The following is a 21500-nucleotide window of genomic DNA, read 5'->3' as shown; positions in this document are numbered from 1 at the left end:
ATTTCTTGTACACAGAAAAAAGTTATTTTTTAGCGCAATTAAAATTTTGAAGTATGAAATGAAAACAAAAATTTTCTTAGGACTAGAAAAAATTTCTTGACGCAAGAAATTTTTTTCCCGCCCCAAGAAAACTTATGTATTCAATTTATAAGGTAAAAGACCTAATACCCAACCAGGAAACTAGTACTCGATCACTCCATGTATTTTTATATCTATATTTAGTCAAATTTAGTAAATACAGATGTACAAATACATGAGTGATCGAGTACTAGTTCCCTGATCAGGTATCGGGTCTCTTACCTTAATGCAAAAATTTTCTCAGGCAAGTAAAAATTATTTGCTCCAAGAAATCCTTTTTCTCTGGGTACTTGATGATCTCGAATATTTGAAAAAAATTTAAATAATTTACTTTCGCAGCTTCATCTCCTCATAACTTTTGAATGATAAGACAACTAAAATTTGTAAATTTTATAGTGTAGCTCATAAAATATTCGATAGTTTACACTATAATAAATTTATTTGTAATCTTTTCGTTCATTTTCTGTCGCATTTCAAAGGTATCAGAATCAATAACGTGATTGAACTTAAGCCTAATCAATTCTTCTAATCTTTAGAATGCATATGAAATAATTTCTAATTAATGAGTTTATAACTTGATTTTAAATTGATTTAAATAAAAAATCTACTCTTCGACTCCGGTATGGCCAACTGTCACTTTTTTTTTTATAAATAATTATAAATTTAATTGACTAAATTTTTTTAAAAATTAAAAAAAAAATTTATTGAATTACTCACCGATGCTGATAATTTCAAATAAATAGGATTTGTGTGCAGGATTGTCAAGGAACCAGGTAATTATAATTGTAGATAAGTAATTTATCTTATCTATTTTTTTTATTTAACATTTTTAGAGGCGTAATTTTTTTTTTTTAACAAAAAAATTATAGTAGACCAGAAAAGAATATACTGTTGTTACATAAGTTATATTCTTGTGTGCTACATTTTGCATGACAGATCTCCATCTAAGCGCTCGGTTGAGTTTTCTGTTTCTTTGGTTTCAGGAGATTGTAAGCAATTATTAATCCCAGAACACTGAGCGTCAATTTGGAAGTCTACAGATAAATAAATTTAAATAATTACTTTTTCTTTTACTTTTAATTATTACATGATAAAATGTGAGGTTATAAGCGCTATTTAGGGTTTACTTACGTTTGCTCTGCCAAAATCTGTAGTACTGTTGAAGTATTTTTGAATACCAGTAAATTTTGCGCCTTCGTGAGCCATTTTTTGCTATTATTTATCTCAAAAATTTAATTTACGTATTAATTTCGTTTAAATTTACGAAGTTGACTATGTGAGCTCCCACAATAGTCAATTACCCGAATGTAAAATTATTTTCCAATCGATTTTACTTTGAAAAGAGGTCGCTAGCTACTGGGCACATTTATTGAGCGCGTAAATTTAAATTTACAATTTTGAATTTTAAAATTTAGATGAAATAAATTTTTTAAAAAATGGCGCGTGTTAAATAAATAAAACAATTGAAATTATCAAATGAACTTATATTTTTATTAAATAGAAAAAATATTACATATATATTGTTCTTATTAACTATTTAAATATATAGGAATGTGATGAGTCAAAAATTTATGATACTTTTAACTATAATATAAAAAGTCATGAATAATTAGTAGTGAAACTTGTCATAATATTGAAATATATATATATATAAATATATAAGTAATATATATAAAGTAATATATATATATATATATATATATATATATATATATATATATATATATATATATATATATATATATATATATATATATATATATATATATATATATATATATATATATATATATATATATATAAGTATCGAAATACCAGCATAACATTTTTTAAATAATTATTTGCTCAACAAATAATTATTTATTTTATTACGAAGTTTGTCATCAAGACATTTAACTCCTTAATAATTAGTAATTAGTTACTAAACTAAAAAAAGAACTATAATAATTAGTAATATCTTAAATACACTGTATAGTTGAGTATTGTGATTGTCTTTTAAAAAATAAAATAGAAAAAAAACAATAATTATTTAATGTGAGAAATTAATGCTAGAATACAAAGATCTTGGTATTAAGGCATTTTCAAACGGAGCCCGCCACTTTTTAAAAATATTCCATCACTCAACCATCAAAAACTTATAAAAATTTTATCAATTAGTTTCAAATATTGACCCCTACTTTTTTAAAATATTCAATGACTTTCAACTGTAATGACCGATTAAAATTTTGATAATTAATTAAAAAAAAAAAAACGCAGTTACTATTTCGCAGAGGTATAGATTTAAAAAAAAATTATTTACAGTTTGTATCAATTAGGAGTTAAACGAAATTTAGAAAATAAATTTCAGTAGAATCTTAATCATTACAATTTTGAATATCAAATTTTTCAGACTAAAATTTATTTACCACTTCGTGTAACTCCAAATTAATAACAACTGTGAGTAATTTTTTTTAAAATCTATACCTCAATGAACTCGTCCTTTTCTCAATTAGTGCTCTCCTTTTTTTTAAATCAATTATAAAAATTTTAATCGATCATTACAACTGAAAATCATTGAATATTAAAAAAAAATGGGGGTTAATCTCTGAGACTATTTTTAATTGATAAAATTTTGATAAGCTCATGACAGGTCTAGATAATTGAATATTCAAAAAAGTGGGAGGCAGGCTCTTAATATACTACCGAGTACTCAATTGTTCAACAATAATTTCGTGTCAAACCATTAATAAAAAGTTCATTATTTGATATCAATCTGTGGATATCAGACATCGCGACTGATAATTGATAGTCGTACTCATGATTCTTAACCTTTTCAATTTCTTCTTTAGATACAACCTGAAGTTTATGCGATAACTTAATAACGTAATTGACGGGTATGAGATACAGAACTTCAAAATCATAACTACTATTATCATATAATTTTTCCTTTGACTTTCTAAACTGTTCAAATATCTCAGGGTAATTTATTTTAGTTATTTCTTTGATCGGTATGTTTGTAGATTTCATTTTAATAATAGTCAATATCAATTTGCTGTCATCATAAACAGTAAATGCTGATCTGTACTGATCTATTAATATCCACCCGCTCTTATCAAAGTAATAAATATCAATAGTACTCGAAGATAATTTAACTGTATTAAAAATAATTTTATCCCTGTGCAAATTATTAACAACAGCTGAAGAATCCAATATATCAATTATTTTGTCTTTGTTATCATTATCAATAATCAATTCATCAATTCTAGACTCTCCGTGATTTGATGACTGTGATAGGTCTTTACTATCAAGGCTATAGGCGGGATTGATCTGACTAGTATTTCCCTGGTCTACTCTATCATTTGACAGCTGACATGAATCGTCACCCCAGTTATCAGGATACTTGTTATTGTCCACAGCTAATGGATTGACAAAAACATTATTATAAACCGGTATCGGAGCGTTTGAATCACCAGCAGGATTATCTCTTTCAATCTTAGAGTAGAACGATGCCATTTCATTTTCAAAATATTCATCGTCCAGGTACTCAACAGCACTTGTAGTCTGTACTATATCATCCTCTGGAATATTATACATTACCGGAGGCGCACTGTAGACTTCTGTAGCTGTATATCCGCTGTCAAGTTCAATCTTTTTGGGCCTCGGTGGTAAAGGTGGTGGAATTCTGACATCTTGGGGTTTGTTCGAAACTAAATCACTTTTGAATGGATTTGTGTCATTGAAGTCATCACCAAAAGGCTCAGATTCTTTGACTTTTGATTCGTTAATTGACAAGTTAGAGAAAAATTTTTCAGTAGCTCGGCGTATTGAATCTTCCAATTGAACACGAGGTGTTTGAGTATCCTCACTAATAACATCTGGCGAAGTCTTGGTATCTGGTACAAGATCTGATACAGAGACAGGCTTAGTAAATACATCAGTATTATCAGCTTGATTGCCGTTTGTTAACGTAACATCACTTTCAGCATAATACACAGAATGAGTCGCTGATGCAGAGTAATCTGTCTGCGGCTGCCCGTTACTCAGCGGCGGTGTCGCATAAACTGACGAACTAGAATACATAGCTGATGGTGTCGTGCTGCTGGCTTCTGAATGAATTGCGTCGTACAATAATTTCACGTAGACTTTATGCAAACTATTCTTGATAAGTTTTACCGCCATGGATTCCCAGTCACTGGTGGCTAGAGACATATAGACTCCCTTTACTGATTGGTCGTAATTATCAAGAACTTGGGTAATTTTCTCGCTAAATAAATCCCTGTTGGACACCGTTTGAGTACTAATACTAGATATTAGCGTAGAATTAAAAATAGCATTTGACTTTTCGAGTGATGGTGGAATAGAAGACATATTATAAATAGTCGACGAATTCAAATTAACGGCCGGCTGTACTTTTGAGTCATCTGAAGTATAATATTCTCCGTAATCTTCCACATACAAAGTCAAATCATTTGGATTAATCACGATATCCTGAAAAAGTAGGGAAGTTAACAAAATATAAACACAATAAATTTAAATTTTCTTGACATTTATTTCTTATAAATGCAGATTTTTCTATATAATTATAAACCATAAATAATAATAATTGAATTATAATTTTACATTAATGAAGAATTGGAAAAGAATGGAAGTTCATTTACTTATTAATTAATTAATTAATTTTTTTTAAACAGCCTCAGTTATTTTTTAGCTTCACAAATTAGTGTTATCTTCTTAAAATAATAAACAAAAGTTATTTCTATACTCGCTCAACTTTAATGAATCAAAGCATGAAAATCAAAAAAATTAATTAGTCATCAAATTAAAGAAAAGAAAAAGAAACAAAAAATATTTTAATTGCAATTACGTCACTTGAACTTGTGTATAAAAAAAAAATCTTTGTTATTTAAATGAAAAATAAAAAAAGAATGTTAATTTATTGAAACGTCAAATTGATAATTAATTGACATCCAAAAATTCATCAGCGTTAAAATTCAATGCGCGATTTTTGACAAATTTTGGAGACTCAAGAAGACCGGATTTTTTAACTTCATTTACTAATGAGCATTTCAATTTGTATCCTTGAGTTTTTTTTATTTTTTCCTCATCAGTATCACGAAAGTCACTTTCAGCTGGAATAGATTGTACTGTTGTTTCTTCATCATCTTTTTTAAATTCAAATTTCTTCTTTGGTTCCAATTGATTTGAAACTTTGGCAAATTGTTTTTTATTACCAGCTCTTAGGTCAATTTGTGGAGATTCAGAATCTGTTTCAACTTGAGAGGAAGCTGATTGATTAGCACGAGCACTAGAAATATCTAAACTACTTTCACTCAAATGTGGTTTCTCATCATCACAATTTATTTCATCGATTTGAACACCCTCATCTTCAGATCTACCATCAGTGTCAGTATCAGTGCATGCTGACGAATTTGCGATACCTGCTTGGGGAGGTAATTTGACACCGAAAAAATGCGCAAGAAAATCTAACGGCAGGTGATAACCCAATTCGCTATCATTTGAATCCACATCGGCGTCATTAAATCGTGGAACTGGAGGACTTGGACAAATTTTTAGTTCACTTTCAGCTGATGGGCCTGTACCTTCATCTACATCCTGGTTATCATTATCAGTATCATTTTTATCCAAGTTATTGTTCTTATCATGCGCACTATTTTCATCCGAGTCTAATTTCCCATTCAATTTTTCTTCATCTCTATCAATTTTGTCATCTATTTCTTCATAGTCATCATTGTCACTAACCGAAGTTTTTCTTTCTTCATTAGCTTCTTCATAAAATGAAGAATCATCAGAATCAAGATCGACGTCATCCAAATCAGAAGATTCCCCATCTTGCAGACGATTTATTTTTTTACACAAACTAATTCTCGCAGATGCATAATAAATAGAGTTTACATTTTTCTTCTGATCAATGTGAGATTTTGGAGAAGATTTTGGAGTCGGCAGCTCTTCAATTAATACTTTCTTCTTTTCCTCTGGTTGACATTCAACAGACACGTCATTTATTTCTTTATTATTATCGTTATCATCATCTTTTAATTTATCATCTTCACTAATTTTATTAACTTTGTTCAAATGACGCGCCTTTAATACTTTATGAATTGTCTGAACTTGATTTGTAAAATCAGATGACCGAGAGTCACTGTCGCTTTTATTATCAATGTCATTAATTTTAAATGGCTGAGAAATTCGTCTATCAGAAGGTGAATTCCACCCGCTGTTTTTGTTATCGGAAGACGTTTCCTCAGAGCTGCTGTTAGATGACTTTTCAATTAATCGCCGCAAATTAACTGGCACAGTTACTTTAACAGAATCAGAATTCTTGTTAATTGTATTCAGAGTTTGTCGCACCATCGGAGTAATTACCCCAGTATATTTTATCTCGTCTTCACTTTCCCATGACAATGTTGGATTTCCATTTGTAAATTTAGAAGCAACACAAGACTCATAGAAGTTATCAAAATATTTGTGCGCTTTGTCATTTAAATACGATTTATTTATTACAGGTTGACTTTTACGGTTCGCACCTGCGGGTAAAATTTCTTCTTTTACCGGCTCAGACTTTGCTTGAACTTTAACCTCATCTTTATTCACCATTTGCCTGACCGCGTTCCAGTCAATGGGTTCTTCACGTCCATGGCCTCCCAATGGGCTGCCAAAGGTACCAGATTCTGGAACTTGATCTTTATCATCATCATCATCATCATCACCAAAAGCGGTTAATAATTTAGATACTCCATGATTAGAAAGAGTCGATGTACGATTTTTATTTGAACTTTCATCAGAACTTGTCAGACATTTAGATGATGCTGAATAATCATTATCATTTTTATTAAAGTGTCTAACATTTTTTTTATCAACAGGCTCTTCCTTTCTTCGCCCTCTCAATGGACTGCTGAAAGTTCCAGACCCTGGAGCTTTTTCATTTTTATCAAGAACGTTAATTAAGTTTGATAATCTCCTAGAACCAACTGATTTATGATCTTCACTTGATGACACTTTAGGCAAAGAAAGATTTTTAGATGAACCAGAAATACACTGAGCTTTAGAAGTCTCAGGATCATGGTGTGACTCAAGTGTCTTAGAAGTAATTCGATGTTCTGACATCTTAAAAATATCTTCGAGTTTGAATGCCTCCGGCACACGCTGAAGTTTTGATTCCTTAAAATTATCAGACTTTGGGACTTTTTTAAGTTTGGATGCTTCGAAACTTTGGTCGCCCTGTCTATCATAATCTCCAGCATTTGAATTTTCATTCAATTCATTATTCAACTCAAACCACAAATTAACTTTATCATGAGATGAACCTAGAGGTAGTAAATTAATAGTGGGTGTTGGCGCGTAATTTAAAACTATTGGAGGTGGTGGCAATTCCACTGGCTTTGAATTTTTGACTTTAGATTTAGCAATTTCACGTAACATTGAGGGCGATAGAGTTTCGCCTTGACGCTGCGGGTAATTATTGTTTTTATTATTTGAATTTTGCAAAGAAGTTTGATTGGCTTTCTGAATAGCGGGCAAAAATTTATTACTAGATTTAGAATGATTCATTTTAGTTAAGCGAGCATTACCTAGTAAGCTGTTCATAGACTTTTGCTTCCATTCTATAGAAGATATTTTAGAATGGGTGTAATGAAAGTTTCTGGTAGTAATACGAACCGTTTTAGATCTCTCGGCGAATTTTTGATGTAATAAGTAATCTGCGATGTGAAGATCTTCGTCTCCTGATGTGTCAGTCAAACCAATTAGCATGGAATTATTCTAAATAAAAATAAAATTTTAATTATTAATTATTTAAATCAATGAATAAGAAGTTTGCTACTGCAAAGTACTTATGGATAGTTGATAAATAAATAAATAAATACTTACATCAACATCAACTTTGAATATAGTCGCCCACATTTCACATTTAAATGCCATGTGAAGAAATTGAGTACGTGCTTCCTTAGACCATTCATTACTTGGCTCGTCATGAGAATCAGATTCACGTTTTCTTGGTTTTATGAAACACAAACCACATGGAATGGCTTGGGCATCCAGGACTCCAAAGCGCCGGTGTAAAAAAAAAACTTCTTCAGGACGATATGATTTCAAAGTTCCGTAGTCATAAAACATCACCTGTTTAACGATTTTCATCATTATAATCATTTAACTTCATCATTTTTCACCATACCTGCACTGAAAATTAAAATTCCTGCCATTCTTTTCTTAAACAGAGGCAAAAATTCAAACTTCTAGGTGCAGATCTGGTGAACAATTATATAGGGATCATAGAAAAAGTTATTCATTACTTACACTAACTCGTGAATTTGATGGCGTAATACTTTTAATCATCCCACGATGCCATTTCCCAAAAAATTTGCACGCAATATTTAGTCCTTTTTCAAGAATAATCAAAGGAATTTTGTATTTCGCGCTGTTTGCATCATAAAATTTCCTGTAAAATAATTCATCAATTAATAAAATTACAAGCTATTATTATTTAAGACAATAAATAAAAATAAAAAAAAAATATTTACTCCAAATCTTCCATCATTTCGTCAAATTTACGCTTGTATTTACTAATTTGTACCCAGAAAAACGAAGGATTAAAAGCCTCAACGACATAAACACCAATACTTTTCATTATTTTCTCTCCATTAGCGTCTATTTCTGGTTCAAATCTCGTGACAGATATATAGCCGACAGTTTCATTGACGGCCAGGACATCATCAGGACAGAGCGTCTGTTTGATATCAGGCGAAATGTACTGCGGCAACGAGTCATCATTATCATTATCGCCGTAGATGTCATAAAGCGAAGCCATCGTTGGTTTCTGATGGCTCTGAAAATTGTCATCAGGTAGCGGTTTTTTAGCATCAAACAGACGGTAATCTCCGTTGCGATATGGCCCCACCATATGAAATATCTTCGGCAAGTGCGATACAAAGTCAGAGAGACGTTGGAAACCAAAGTCTTCCCATTCCAGCGTCAGTTGATAATCTTCTCTGTACAACTTCGGCAAATCAAAACACCAAATACCATTCGGGTTGTTCTCCAAAAGTTTCTCCAACCGCAGCATTGTGCGCTTGGACAGTGACTCTGCAATATATTCTTTATTCCTATTAAAAAGAGCTTCTTTTTTGTCCACCTCATCACCAACGCCAGGAACATCAGTAGCATTGATGAATTCCAGCTGACGATCTGCTTCAAAATTAACTTTCTTCTTATTTTCGTGCTTTGTCAGGTTACCGTAACTTTGTACCTGCTCAACACTTCTACCATTCTGATAAGTGTCTCTATTTTTCATGTCTTTCACTTCATATTTATCATTATATACAGAGTCACCAGATTTTTGTATTCCATTCGCACTCGGCGCACTAGGAGTCACGTAGTCACCTTCATCCAAATCAATATCATCAACCTCGTAATTATCATCGGAATCAATACCACCGACTTTAAAATTATTTGCTAACACACTACTTTGATAACTATTTTGATTCTTATCATTACCAGCATTGCCGTAATTATCTTGGTAATTATTATGCATGTAATTGCCATTAGTATTACTGTAATTATTTTCTACATACTGATAATTATTATCGTAACTTTTGTCACAGTACTTGCCGTTGGTATCTTCATATTTTTTATCATAACACTGCCCATTATTATTATTATTACTATTATTATTATTATTATTATTATTGTTATTAAAATGTCTCTTAGGTGGTACTGATTTAGATCTGCTGGATCTTTCAGCAAATGATGACGAATCACGTGGAATGGATGACGAATTTTTTGGATAAATCAAATTATCTTTAATCACAACTTCACGATCAAGAATTCTTAGATGCTCATTACACTGAAACGTATTTAAATTTAAATATGGCCGCTTGTATAACAATTTTTCAATTAATTCTGACTGCATTATTCCACTAGGATGATCATAAATAATAGAAGAAATATGACTGGTTACTTTTGGATCAATTGATGATGATGAGGATGAAGATTCACGTGGACGGTACATCGCTGGCGCGGTTTTTCGTGTACACACTGACCGACTTCGGTTTTTGAACGAAGGCTTCTTTTGTTTAGCAACCAGATCAGTTATGTGTCGAGTTGAATTCTTGCCATTGAAGTCTATAAAATGGCTGGTACCACGTGGGTAAATTTCCACCTCTGGTATGGTTTTGATAAAGTCCACTAGTGAAGAAAAACCTAACTGACGATACGGAATGCGTTGGTTTTCAAACTCGTAGTAATCCTGATCAAGTTTGACCAGAGGAATTCCATAAGGAGGTTTTTTCGATGCCAAAATTGATGTTATCACTGTACTCACGTCTTTAATTTCTTGCTGATGACTCATTGTGTCAATAATAATTAAATTAAATTTTCAAATATTAAACACTTGTCTTCCAAGTAAAACTTATTACGTCACCTACAAAATATTCACTTTAAATATTTTTATATGTAAATATTTAACGTTTAATTAAATAACTATCTAATTTTTCAAGAATTAATATCAACATATCATTATTTATTTAAAACAAAAATCCAATAAAAAAAAAAAACGTGGCTGTTACCATTAGAAGTCGCACTCAAATGAAGATCTGGCGGTCTCTGGTCTCTGGGTCTCTGCAAGTTTCTTTCAAGTCATTAGTGCTGCAGCCACCAACACTCTTACTTACAGCTACAGCGAACAAAGGACTATGGAAAAGCGTCTCCTATACGTACATGTGTATATATATGAAGAGTAATTGTGTGATGAAAGATTTAAGTTTGCTGACGTTTCCGACCAATCAGAAACCTAGGTTTTGTTTAAGTTTGGTTTTTTCTTATCTACAACAACATCATGTATCCCTCTTCTCAACACGTAGTTTTAACTTTTAAATTTCAACCACATGGTTTTTATATTTATATATTTATTCAAGTTTAAATTTATTATTTTATTTAAATTTAAATTTAATATTCGGAAATAATTTAATACTGCGTTAAATAAAACCAATAAATTTACAAACAATAAAAATGTCATCCTGAAGTTAGCAGACAATTAAAAATTTTTTGATTTTTTTTTTTCAGCAAATTCAGTACAGTAGGACCTCGTTATAAGACTTTAAGTTTCTCTCTTAAACTATTGCGATATCTGGTTTATAAAAAAGACAGAATGATAGTCTTATAACGAGGTCCGAGTGTAAAAAAAAAATTTATAAGTGTGAATGTAGCAGACATGAGACAAATTTAAAATTACGAATAAATGAATTAAATAATTGAAAATTTAAAAATAAAAAAATACACATATTCATTTTAAAATTCTATAAATACGCATTTTTAAAATTTTTTAAAATTTTTATTAAATTCGCTTATTTCAAAATTTTTAAAGTTGACAATTGTCAGCTACTTCACACTCATAAAAATATGAGTGTGAATGTAGCAGATATTAGAGAAATTTAAAACTATAAGTAAATACAGTAAATAATTTAAAAAATAATATTTATAAAAAATGCACTTATTAAATTCAAAATTTTTTAGATGCACATTTTTAAAAATTTTATTTTATTAATTATTTAATGAGTGTGAATGTAGCAGACATCAGACAAATTTAAAATTACAAATAAGTAGAGTAAATAATTTAAAAAATAGTATTATAAAAAAATGCACTTATTAATTTGCAAATTTTTCAAATGCGCATTTTTTAAAAATTTAATTATATTAATTATTTAGTCTATTTATTAATAATTTAAAATTTTTCTGATGTTTACTACATTACACTCATAAAAATATACACATATATAAAATAAAAAAATCTATAGATGCAATTTTTCAAATTAAATATATATATATATATATATACATTTTATTTTTTTTAACTATTTATCGTTTTAAAAACAATTCAGAAATAATTAGACGTCGGCTTACTTCGGGTCATAAAAATATGACGATTTTATTGAGTGTAAATGTAGCAGACATTAGACAATTTATAAATTTTGAATAAATAAATAAATTAATAAATTAAAATAATAAAATTTTTTAAAAATGCGCGCACTAATTTTTATTTGATCTAAATACATATTTTTTGTTTTGATTCTGCTTCTATTTTATTTAACTATTCAAAAATTTTTTAAATTCCCACTTGTAAGTTACATTCACACTCATAAATTTTTATTATTCTCAGAAGTTTTTTATTTGAAAGTAAAAATTGCGGGAAAAAGAGCAGAGGGAAAAAAGAGAAACAGGGGATGTCTTTATTTGCTATAGTATAATAATTATCATTAAACTATACTGTAGTTCTAAAATGTATATATATATATGCATATAGGTATTATATATCCCATTTGAGATGCACGTTCATTGGTCCCGGCGGCGCTGATAAACGTCAGCCCTCTTGACGTTTTGCCTGGGTTGTTATACATACATGACTGATAATAAAAAAAACAATGTCTCAAGTACAATAGTAATTTTTTTTACATAACTATATAACAAGAGGTTTCCGTTGCAGTAGTGGAGGATTTACTGGACGTCAACAGTACGTTTGAGAATTTAAATCCCGAGGTAAAACGCAAAGAACCGCGAGAGGTAAGCGAGTATTGAAATAAAAACTAAAATAAAAATTTTTTTTTATTTTTATATAAAATGTCTACCCTTTTCAGTGAATTATTTTTTTATCGTGTGGATGAAAACTAAAAAATGACACCGTCTTATTTAGAAATAATATTGGTGGGATTTATACTCATCCTGCCATTTCTCTATGAAACGAGCGGCACATTCAGATATTATTTTAAATTTTTATTATACTATGGAATTGTTATGGCCAACTCGTTACTCTTGATACCTATCATGGTATTCCGTCCAGGAAATGTTAAAAATCTTTTGTAAGTACTGACAAATTTATTCATTTTTCATTACATCATCGCGGTGATCTAATAATTTTTCTTTTTATTTATTGAGTTAATGTTGACATAACAATTTAATGGGATTACATAAATTCTAGATTGGCTTCATCAATCTGTCATCACGTAAGCAGTTTACTTGGATTGAAATGGGAACTTAGAAATCGTGCTAACTTGGAAAAAGAACAAGCGTGTATTGTTGTTGCTAATCATCAAAGTTCGCTAGACATACTGGGCATGTTTGAAATGTGGCCGGTTATGGACAAATGTACAGTTGTCGCTAAAAAAGAATTATTTTACGCTTGGCCTTTTGGGCTCGCTGCTTGGCTTTGTGGTCTTATCTTTATTGATAGAATGAATTCAGAAAAAGCACGCACTGCTTTAAATACAGCGACTGATAAAATCAAAGAAAAAAAGGTAATTACTTTTGTTTTTATTGCCGCGTTTTTTATGATCCTGAAGTTAGCAGCCGATTTTCAAATTATTTCAACAATTAAATTAAAAAAAAAAATACTTAAAATATGCATATGTAAAAAATTAAAAAAATTACAGGTGCAATTTTTTTTTTTTTTTTTTTTATGTATTATTTTTAAAAAAATCCAAAAATTAATAGACTAATAAATAATGAAATTTAAAAAGATGCGCGTACTGGGTTTTTAATTATCTAAGTACGCATTTTTTAATTTTTATTTTACTTACATTTCATTTATTTATTTATTCTGAAATTTCAAAATTTTTTAAATTGACAATTGTCAGCTAAATTCAATTATTTAACTAATTTACCGCGATAATTAATTTTGAAATTTTTCTTAGATTAAGATGTGGATATTCCCCGAAGGTACCCGACACAACACTGGAGAAATACATCCGTTTAAAAAAGGTGCTTTTCATGTTGCTGTTAACTCACAATTGCCTATCTTACCAGTTGTATTTTCTTCTTATTATTTTTTATCTAAAAAAGATAAACGATTTGACCCAGGTAATAATTATATTTTTAATTAAAATTTTTTTTACTGTATGAAATTTGAATTAAAAAATTAAATAACTTTTAGGACGTATTATTATTACAACATTGCCACCGATCCCTACTAAGGGATTGGGACCAGAAGACATTGAGGCGCTGATGGATAAGACCCGTAATTCAATGACTCAAGTATTTTATTCAAGCAATCGTGAAGTGCAACAGTCGCTCAATTCTTGCAAGCATCGCATGCAATAAGTATACTTAAATTAATTATAAAAATACTGAACAAAATTATTTTAAAAATCGAGCCAAGGAAACAGAACGTACATAAAATTAGTTAGCTAAGAAACCAAAGACTTATAAGATTTAAATTGAGTAATTACGTATCGATTTGTTTAAAATTTTTTTCGATGACATTATTTGTCCAGTATACAATTTTAATAATTTTGAATTTATTTAGATATTAAATTTAATTTATTTTAATTAAATTATTACAATTTTAATGGTATTAGAAAAATACTAAGGCTGGTCTGTGTCATCCAACTTAATTTCATATTATTATTAAGATCATTCCAATTAATTGATATTCCTATAGATAACTTTTAAGTATTAGTAATTATTCATGATACTGAAATTAGCTGACGTCTAATAATTTTTCAATTTTTTTTAAAATGATAAATTAAAAAAAAAAAATATTTCAGAAAATTGCACCTTCAGTCTTTTTAATTTTCTACATGTGCATATTTTTAGTTTTTTTTTTTTAATTAAATTCTTGATGAGAAAATCGAAAAATTGTTAGTTGTCTGTTAATTACAGGGTCATAATTATTCAGTATGTATTTCGCGGTTTATTTATATTTTAAATATTTCAAAAAAAATAAGTTCTTATTTATTCAAAAAACGTATACTAGTCAAATCTTATTTACCGCCGATTGTTATTATACTTTTTTTTTCAATTTTTATTTAATAGTTTTGTAAAAAAATTGTGTCATATTTATTTATACATTAAATTAATTTGAATGTTTTAAAAACAATAAGTCTAAGGAACCAAAATCATCAATTGAAAGCACAAAATTATCAAGTATTGCTAATGAACTATAGCTTTATTAATTATTAAATAAAATAATTATTATAAATTCTTTTTGCTAAATTTTTTAAAATTGCCTGCAAGAAGTTTATGTAAATAAAATTAATTTACAAGTACATTTTAAATGTCACATACGCTCATTTATATTTTCATCGTCGATAAATAATTGATAACTTTCTGCTCAGGGCGATACATATAAAAAAAAAATAATAAAAATCACAACTAGTCTTAATTATTAATAATTAATCAATTTTAATTTTGTAAGCAAGCGAATGTAATGACTCCGGAATAAAGAAAATATCAGCATTGTATATGATTGTAATTGTTATTTTTAATAATTCTTTGTATTGATGCGAATTGTAAGAAAAGTTAAAAAAAATTATAAATTAAAATTGCACATAAAAAATTACCATGCAATTAAATTATTATTTTTTAACCAAATAAATTTCATCAGTAAGTTCACTTCGAGAAAGTTACGGGGTTCAAATTTTTGGCAGTCATATAAAAAATATCACTTTAAATAATTATCTAAAAATTTATTTATTTCCAACATATAAAGATAAACATATATTTTTAAATATGACGTTTTCATGCGCGCTCCAGATGTAATAATAGTTCAGTTACACGAAGGTTATTATTATTATATAGTACAGATCAACCTCTGACCTTTAAAAGTATAATAAAATTTCAAATGATACGTTTAATATTTTTAAAGAAAAAAAAAAAAAAAAAACTAAAAGATTTGATCTCCGATTCTGAGCTGCATTATTTTATGAAAGTAAAAAAACTAAATTTAAATTAATAATTGAGACCATTTTCAAACAGTGCCCGCGCTTTTTAAAAGTTTTCAATAACTATTGTCAATCGTATAAAAATTTTATCAATTAAAAAAAAAAAAAATTAAGATCTTATTTGAAAAAAGGACAATTTTACTGATATAGAATTTAAAAAAACTTACAATTGACATCAATCGGGAGTTAAACGAAATTTGGAAAATAAATTTTAGTAAAATCTACATGTCAATTGTATAATTTTCAAAATTTTTTAAACTCCTAATTGATGACAACTTCAATTAATTTTTTTAAAATTTCAACTGTTCTTTTTTTCAATTAAGGTTTTAATTTTGTTTTAATTCATTAATTAAGTTTCTATACGATGAGAGTTGAGTCATTTCATATTTTTAAAAAATCGAGGACACTGTCTGAAAATGTCCTTAACATGCATTCGTAATTTTAATTATTATTGTAAATAAGAATCGATAATTAATAATTTGAATTATTTTAATAACAAAGTAATATAAAATTTGAAAAAATTTATACTGATGGGAAGTCCTCAAAACCGGCATTTTTTTTCTCTTGGCTTTCAGTCCATGCTTTGGCAATAGTTCTCTTCATGTCATCATCACCTTCTAGATACATTTTTTTCATAATATTCATGAGCCCAGCTTCCGGGTCGGAATTATCAGTGTTCGTAGTAGCATTTTTCGACTCCTTTATTCTCTTCTCAATTCCAGTCACATGGGACCAATTTTTCGGTGCTTTTTTAGATAAGAACACAGCAATCATATCAGTTTTAACTTTCACGTAACTTTTTGATGGCTCGATGTCTTCACAGAGGTTGGAAATAGGCAGCTGATAGTTTCGATTATCCAATCCCATAACTCTTAAGTCCATTGATCTCTCCTTGAAATCACAGTATACGGCCTCTTTAGGTAATGACTGAACATTTTTCAAAGTGACATATAGTTTTATGAATTTATCTGACTGATCCCATGCGTAATTTGTCAACTTAACTTCATAACATTTTGAACTATTGGTAACTGGCGGTTTTGAAGTTTTGTTGTCATCGTTTCTAGAAACTTCCATCAATTTTGTCATCTCTGTTTGAAGTCTTCTAACCTCAATTGTAAGCACATCTTTTACTTTTTGTCTTTTTGCTTGCAATAGCAGACTGTTCAGTTCATCGATGTCCAGTTTCAACTAATTAATAAAAAATCATAACAAACATTAGATATTTAATAAAAAAATTTCATATATTACTAAAGAAAAAAAGTGATTAAAAGTAGCAGTCATTAAAAAATTTATTTATTTAAATTAATAAAGTAAATACTGGCAGGAAATAATTTTTAAAAATGCGAAGAATTTTCAAAAATTTTCTGATGACAATTTACTCGGTAATTAAAAACATTAAATTTTTCAAATGTCGGCTACTTTCAGCTTTTTAAAGAAAAATTTTGTTCACTTACTTCATCAATTTTAGAAGCCATGTTTTTTTACTTTAATTTAAAATGCAGAAAAATAATTTATCGCTGATCACAAGTTCCAAATCACAAAAAATTTATTTTTATTGTAAACAATAAAAGCATACACGCAATAGCCTCTACGTCAATACTGTAGGGTAGACTTGGTCAGGTTAAAATGGGTAAATACCTCGTGCGCGCTTTTCTTTGTCTACCCACGACAATATTCCAGAAACTTCTCGAACCTTCTTTACGAAAATTAATTCAAGTAGTATTTAAATAATTATTTTAGAAATTATTGAATAAAATTATTTTAAAATTTTTATTTTTATGTTTATTACATTAATTAATTATTGTTTTTTAATTAAGAAATAATTTTAAGGGAACAGGTGGCGTAATAAAATGGCGGTATAATTTAAATAGAAGATGTAGTACAAAATGAATACTAATTTAGTGAAAATTTATTAAAGTTTTGGATTTTTTACTTTAATTACAATCACAAGTATTTAATTTTTCTTGTCATTGTGGGGAAAATTGGCCAGTAGATAAGTCTATGGAAAATATTGAAATACGATGAACTTTGAAAAAGCCTGTGGACAATTTAAAGAACCAAGACATGAATAAGTTATCAAATAAATGGTCACTGTGGTAAGAGACCCAATATCCTATCAGGGAACTAGTACCTGATCACTCATCAACTTATATATTTATATTTACTAAATTTTATTGAATATAGATATATAAATACAGGGAGTGATCGGGTACTAGATCTTTTACCTCCCAAATAGTACGGAGACAACTTTAAGTTGTCATATACAAATGTCTTCTAAAGGGACAAGACAAATTTTTTGATTCTCAATGCCAAGTTTTTTTTTTATAAATAAGACATACTGATGTTGGCCTAGGAGTCATAGTAAATTTTTCTTCTTTCTTCCGTCCTAAAAAATTAATTTCAATTAAAAAAATGTTTTGATGACATGAGTGTGAATGTAGCAAACATCAGACAAATTTAAAATTAAAAATTATTTAAAAATTTAATTTTATTAATTATTTATTATTTTAAATTTGTCTGATGTCTGCTACATTCACACTAATTTTTATGACTTATTTGTAATTTAATTTTTGTCGTCACTTATGTCAACTTTTTTAACCAGATATTTTCTATGATATAAATTTCTGATCGTTTTGTCAACATGTTGATGCCTTGATACGTCAAAAAACAGCTTCAAAACAAAAAAAGTAAGCACTAGTACTTACCTTAATACTATTTTTTCAATTGCGTCTTATTTTGACGACCTGAAATATGTAAACAATTTAATTTCCATTTTTGTAACTTAAAAATTTTAAATTTATCATGCCTTGTTTAATGACTGATCATTATTATCATTTCATTGATTATTTAATCAAGATAAACATTTTGTTAGCAATCATAAAAAAAATGAAAACTGTCTACAGTTGATTACATTTTAAACTTAAGAAACACATGAGCTCCATCTGTTCGAACTATATTTATATAATATGTACTAAAAATATATATGTATGTTTATGTCATTCAAGTACTGAGTCATGAACTTCATAACATGAATTTTTCTTAGAAAATATATAGTGTAATTCAATATGTCATTTATTATTTGCCGGCTAGCCAACAAATAATTCAAAATTATCGTATAGGTATTGATAAAAATAGTAACAATGACTTTTTATTATTATTCATTTTTATAAATTAATTGTTTAACATTTATAGAATTAAAAATTAATTATGGAGGTAAATAACTATTTATTCATTTATAAAATAATTATCATAAAAAAATAAATTTTTCTAGTCATAAAAAGTAATAATAATATCAAGGCCACTGATAAAATCTCATGTTTCAGATAATTCAAGAGAAAAAAAATAACGAGCTCAATGAAAAGACAGGGGAGAATGACGTTTTTATTTATCCGCACCAACCCTCTATGACAATTTATATTTTGTTGATAACCATCGTATCGGCTATCGTGGTAGCGGTTTCTATACGACTGGTTTACAAAGACAGTTATTTGAAAGCTTTTATTGATAACCGTATGTTTATCATTATTTTTTTATTTATATATATATAGAAATCTTATCTTATATTTGTCCCTGTGATTTTAATTATACTTTTTTTTATTTATTATATAAAAAATATATTTCTTTTGCTTACAGTAACAACTTTTGTTGTTTGTTTTCTCATACTGACATTAGGATCAATAATACTTAGGACGATAAGTTTCTTTGCAGAATTAGAGTACTTAAAAAATCATTATGACAATCAAGTACACAAAATTTTTACTTCTACATTTGAATTTAATGTAATATCAATAGTATTTATTGTAATTTGCAGCATTTATATGATTGTAAGTATATTTTGCTGACGTCTTTAAAAAAAAGTCTGAAAATTCAGCATAAATTCTTATATTTATGACTTTTTTAATAGAGATTTCATTAAATTTATTTAAATATAAGTAAATAATAATTAAAAATTTTAGATGTTTGCTCTAAGAAAAGGTGATATATTGAGTTACACCCGTGCCTTTGATTCTACATCAAATATTTTAATTTTTTTACTATCAATTATTGCTAGCCAAAGTATTGGCCTGGTAAGAATGAATATTTTTTTGTTTAAAAGAATGAAAATTATTCTAACAATAAAATGAATTTGTTTATTTGAATAGTTTCGTTATAAATCTAACTCTACTTACACATTCAATACTCTGGATGGTGTCGATTATGGAACAGGAATGGCATACAGTTATTACTATGGCTATTTAAAAATAATTCTCCCTTCAGATGGTGTAAATAATCCAGGTAAAATAAATTATTTACCAGAATCAATATTATAAAATATTAAACGAATACTTACTGTAGGACTTCGTGCTAAGATGGAAGATTATGAACATAATCAAAGTACATCGGAAGTTAAGATAACGATACCTGTAAAAAAACTTTTTATTTTAATACCTGAGTCAGGACACATTCCTCCAGATCTTAGAGACGCGTCTAATAATTGGTTGGAGAGCACGACTGTTAGTACTTATATTTAAAAAATTATTTATAATCCAATACATGGAGAAAGTATTCTTGTTTTAAATAAAATACTAGGGTGTCATAGTAAGCTCGATGTCCCGAAGAAAAATCTAAAGAAAAATAGACTTTCAGAAATTCCATATTCCAATAAGTCATTTATACAAAATCGCAAATATATAAATAATTTACCATATCTATAAAAAGACTCTTTTGAACTCCGGCCATAGTAAAATTGACAGTTTATTTAAATTTCCGTTTGGTAGCCGACATGGTCTGGCTTTACGATGACACCATAGCATTGCAAACAATAATTTCTCTGGGTAATTAATAATTATGATGAAAGTTTTATGAACTTTTTTAGAATCTTGAAAATGAAATCCGGGATCGGGCCGGAACTAAAAGACGTACATATCGCAATACTGTATATAAAATTCACCCTGGAGGTGAAGGACAAAAACGTAGACCTGTTTATATTGTTGTTGAAGGTGCGACACCAATGTTGACGTTTTATGAGATACTGCAACACTCTCATAAACATTCTGGTAACTTTTCATTAGTCGCATATATACTTTATAATTAATAATAATTAATTCGTAGGAAATACCACAATTAATATAGTAAATAAATTATTATTTTCTATAATTCAGATACGTATAAAAAAAATCGGGTTCAAATAATTGCCGCCTTTTATAAAACCCTTCAAAATATTTTAAATGACAATGCGGAATGTCGTGATACCTGTGAGTTAGTTTATTATAAAGGTACTGTATTTATTCTCTTATTATTATTATTTATTTATCGTTGATAATTAATTAATTTTAATTGATAATATTAGATTATGATAAAAATGGCACGAGAGTTAATATTGGAGAAATTTTACTCGATAGAATTCGAAAAGATGCTCCACATTGTTGTTAAATAAATACAATTAAGTATTAAATCAGGGTAATTTTAAATTGTAAGTGTGATATAAAGTAAAAGAAATATTTTTTTAGGTACTCAGTGGTCCAAAGAAGAGTCTGAATATTTTTTTAAGGTTTAATGAGTACAAAAAAAACATTTGATTGAGTATTACTATTTTTATATATCACTACAATTATTTTATCGTTGTTATTTTTTTTTTACTTATCATTAGAGTAAAATAAATTGACACAAGAGTGAGCGAAACATTTGAAAAATAATTATTTATCACACTACAGAATATTCAACAGATTTAATTGAAAA

At 28.3% G+C, this 21500-nt stretch overlaps 5 protein-coding genes across 7 annotated transcripts; 2 read left to right on the top strand and 3 right to left on the bottom strand.

Annotated features, from left to right (window-relative positions):
- Positions 1 to 855: 855 nt before the first annotated feature.
- LOC103576906 (ATP synthase membrane subunit K, mitochondrial) lies at positions 856 to 1390 on the bottom strand. Its single transcript, XM_008557351.2, has 2 exons — positions 1210 to 1390; positions 856 to 1112 (listed from the first exon to the last, which is right to left on the bottom strand). Exons 1-2 carry the CDS (start codon positions 1282 to 1284, stop codon positions 1023 to 1025), a joined length of 165 nt encoding a protein of 54 aa, XP_008555573.1. The 5' UTR covers positions 1285 to 1390; the 3' UTR covers positions 856 to 1022.
- Positions 1391 to 1896: 506 nt separating this feature from the next.
- On the bottom strand, positions 1897 to 10815 carry LOC103576905 (uncharacterized). Of its 2 annotated transcripts, XM_008557350.3 has the most exons (6): positions 10638 to 10815; positions 8595 to 10492; positions 8371 to 8512; positions 7945 to 8193; positions 7735 to 7836; positions 1897 to 4545 (listed from the first exon to the last, which is right to left on the bottom strand). In XM_008557350.3, the coding sequence occupies exons 2-6, from the start codon at positions 10418 to 10420 to the stop codon at positions 2776 to 2778; spliced, it is 4089 nt and encodes a 1362-aa protein (XP_008555572.1). In that variant the 5' UTR covers positions 10421 to 10492; positions 10638 to 10815; the 3' UTR covers positions 1897 to 2775. The 2 variants fall into 2 exon arrangements, with proteins under 2 accessions (XP_008555572.1, XP_008555571.1); XM_008557349.3 differs by lacking the exon at positions 1897 to 4545 and having other exon boundaries at positions 4697 to 7836; positions 10638 to 10806.
- A 1562-nt stretch (positions 10816 to 12377) lies between these two features.
- On the top strand, positions 12378 to 15415 carry LOC103576904 (1-acyl-sn-glycerol-3-phosphate acyltransferase alpha). Its single transcript, XM_008557348.2, has 5 exons — positions 12378 to 12627; positions 12702 to 12923; positions 13043 to 13358; positions 13755 to 13920; positions 13994 to 15415. The coding sequence occupies exons 2-5, from the start codon at positions 12739 to 12741 to the stop codon at positions 14158 to 14160; spliced, it is 834 nt and encodes a 277-aa protein (XP_008555570.1). The 5' UTR covers positions 12378 to 12627; positions 12702 to 12738; the 3' UTR covers positions 14161 to 15415.
- A 97-nt stretch (positions 15416 to 15512) lies between these two features.
- On the bottom strand, positions 15513 to 17429 carry LOC103576903 (calcyclin-binding protein). Its single transcript, XM_008557347.2, has 2 exons — positions 17237 to 17429; positions 15513 to 16970 (listed from the first exon to the last, which is right to left on the bottom strand). Exons 1-2 carry the CDS (start codon positions 17255 to 17257, stop codon positions 16305 to 16307), a joined length of 687 nt encoding a protein of 228 aa, XP_008555569.1. The 5' UTR covers positions 17258 to 17429; the 3' UTR covers positions 15513 to 16304.
- Positions 17430 to 17681: 252 nt separating this feature from the next.
- Positions 17682 to 21443, top strand: LOC103576902 (stimulator of interferon genes protein homolog). 2 transcript variants are annotated; one of them, XM_014440232.2, is made up of 10 exons: positions 17682 to 17878; positions 18385 to 18469; positions 19106 to 19292; positions 19416 to 19606; positions 19739 to 19849; positions 19925 to 20057; positions 20118 to 20275; positions 20638 to 20818; positions 20924 to 21037; positions 21112 to 21443. In XM_014440232.2, exons 3-10 carry the CDS (start codon positions 19187 to 19189, stop codon positions 21192 to 21194), a joined length of 1077 nt encoding a protein of 358 aa, XP_014295718.1. In that variant the 5' UTR covers positions 17682 to 17878; positions 18385 to 18469; positions 19106 to 19186; the 3' UTR covers positions 21195 to 21443. The 2 variants fall into 2 exon arrangements, with proteins under 2 accessions (XP_014295718.1, XP_014295717.1); XM_014440231.2 differs by lacking the exons at positions 17682 to 17878; positions 18385 to 18469 and adding an exon at positions 18802 to 18995.
- Positions 21444 to 21500: the final 57 nt, after the last annotated feature.

This window comes from Microplitis demolitor, chromosome 7, assembly GCF_026212275.2.
Source record: "Microplitis demolitor isolate Queensland-Clemson2020A chromosome 7, iyMicDemo2.1a, whole genome shotgun sequence".
Taxonomy (NCBI): domain Eukaryota; kingdom Metazoa; phylum Arthropoda; class Insecta; order Hymenoptera; family Braconidae; genus Microplitis; species Microplitis demolitor.
Note: the sequence above shows the minus strand (reverse complement) of the source record. Positions and strands in the feature narration are given on the sequence as shown.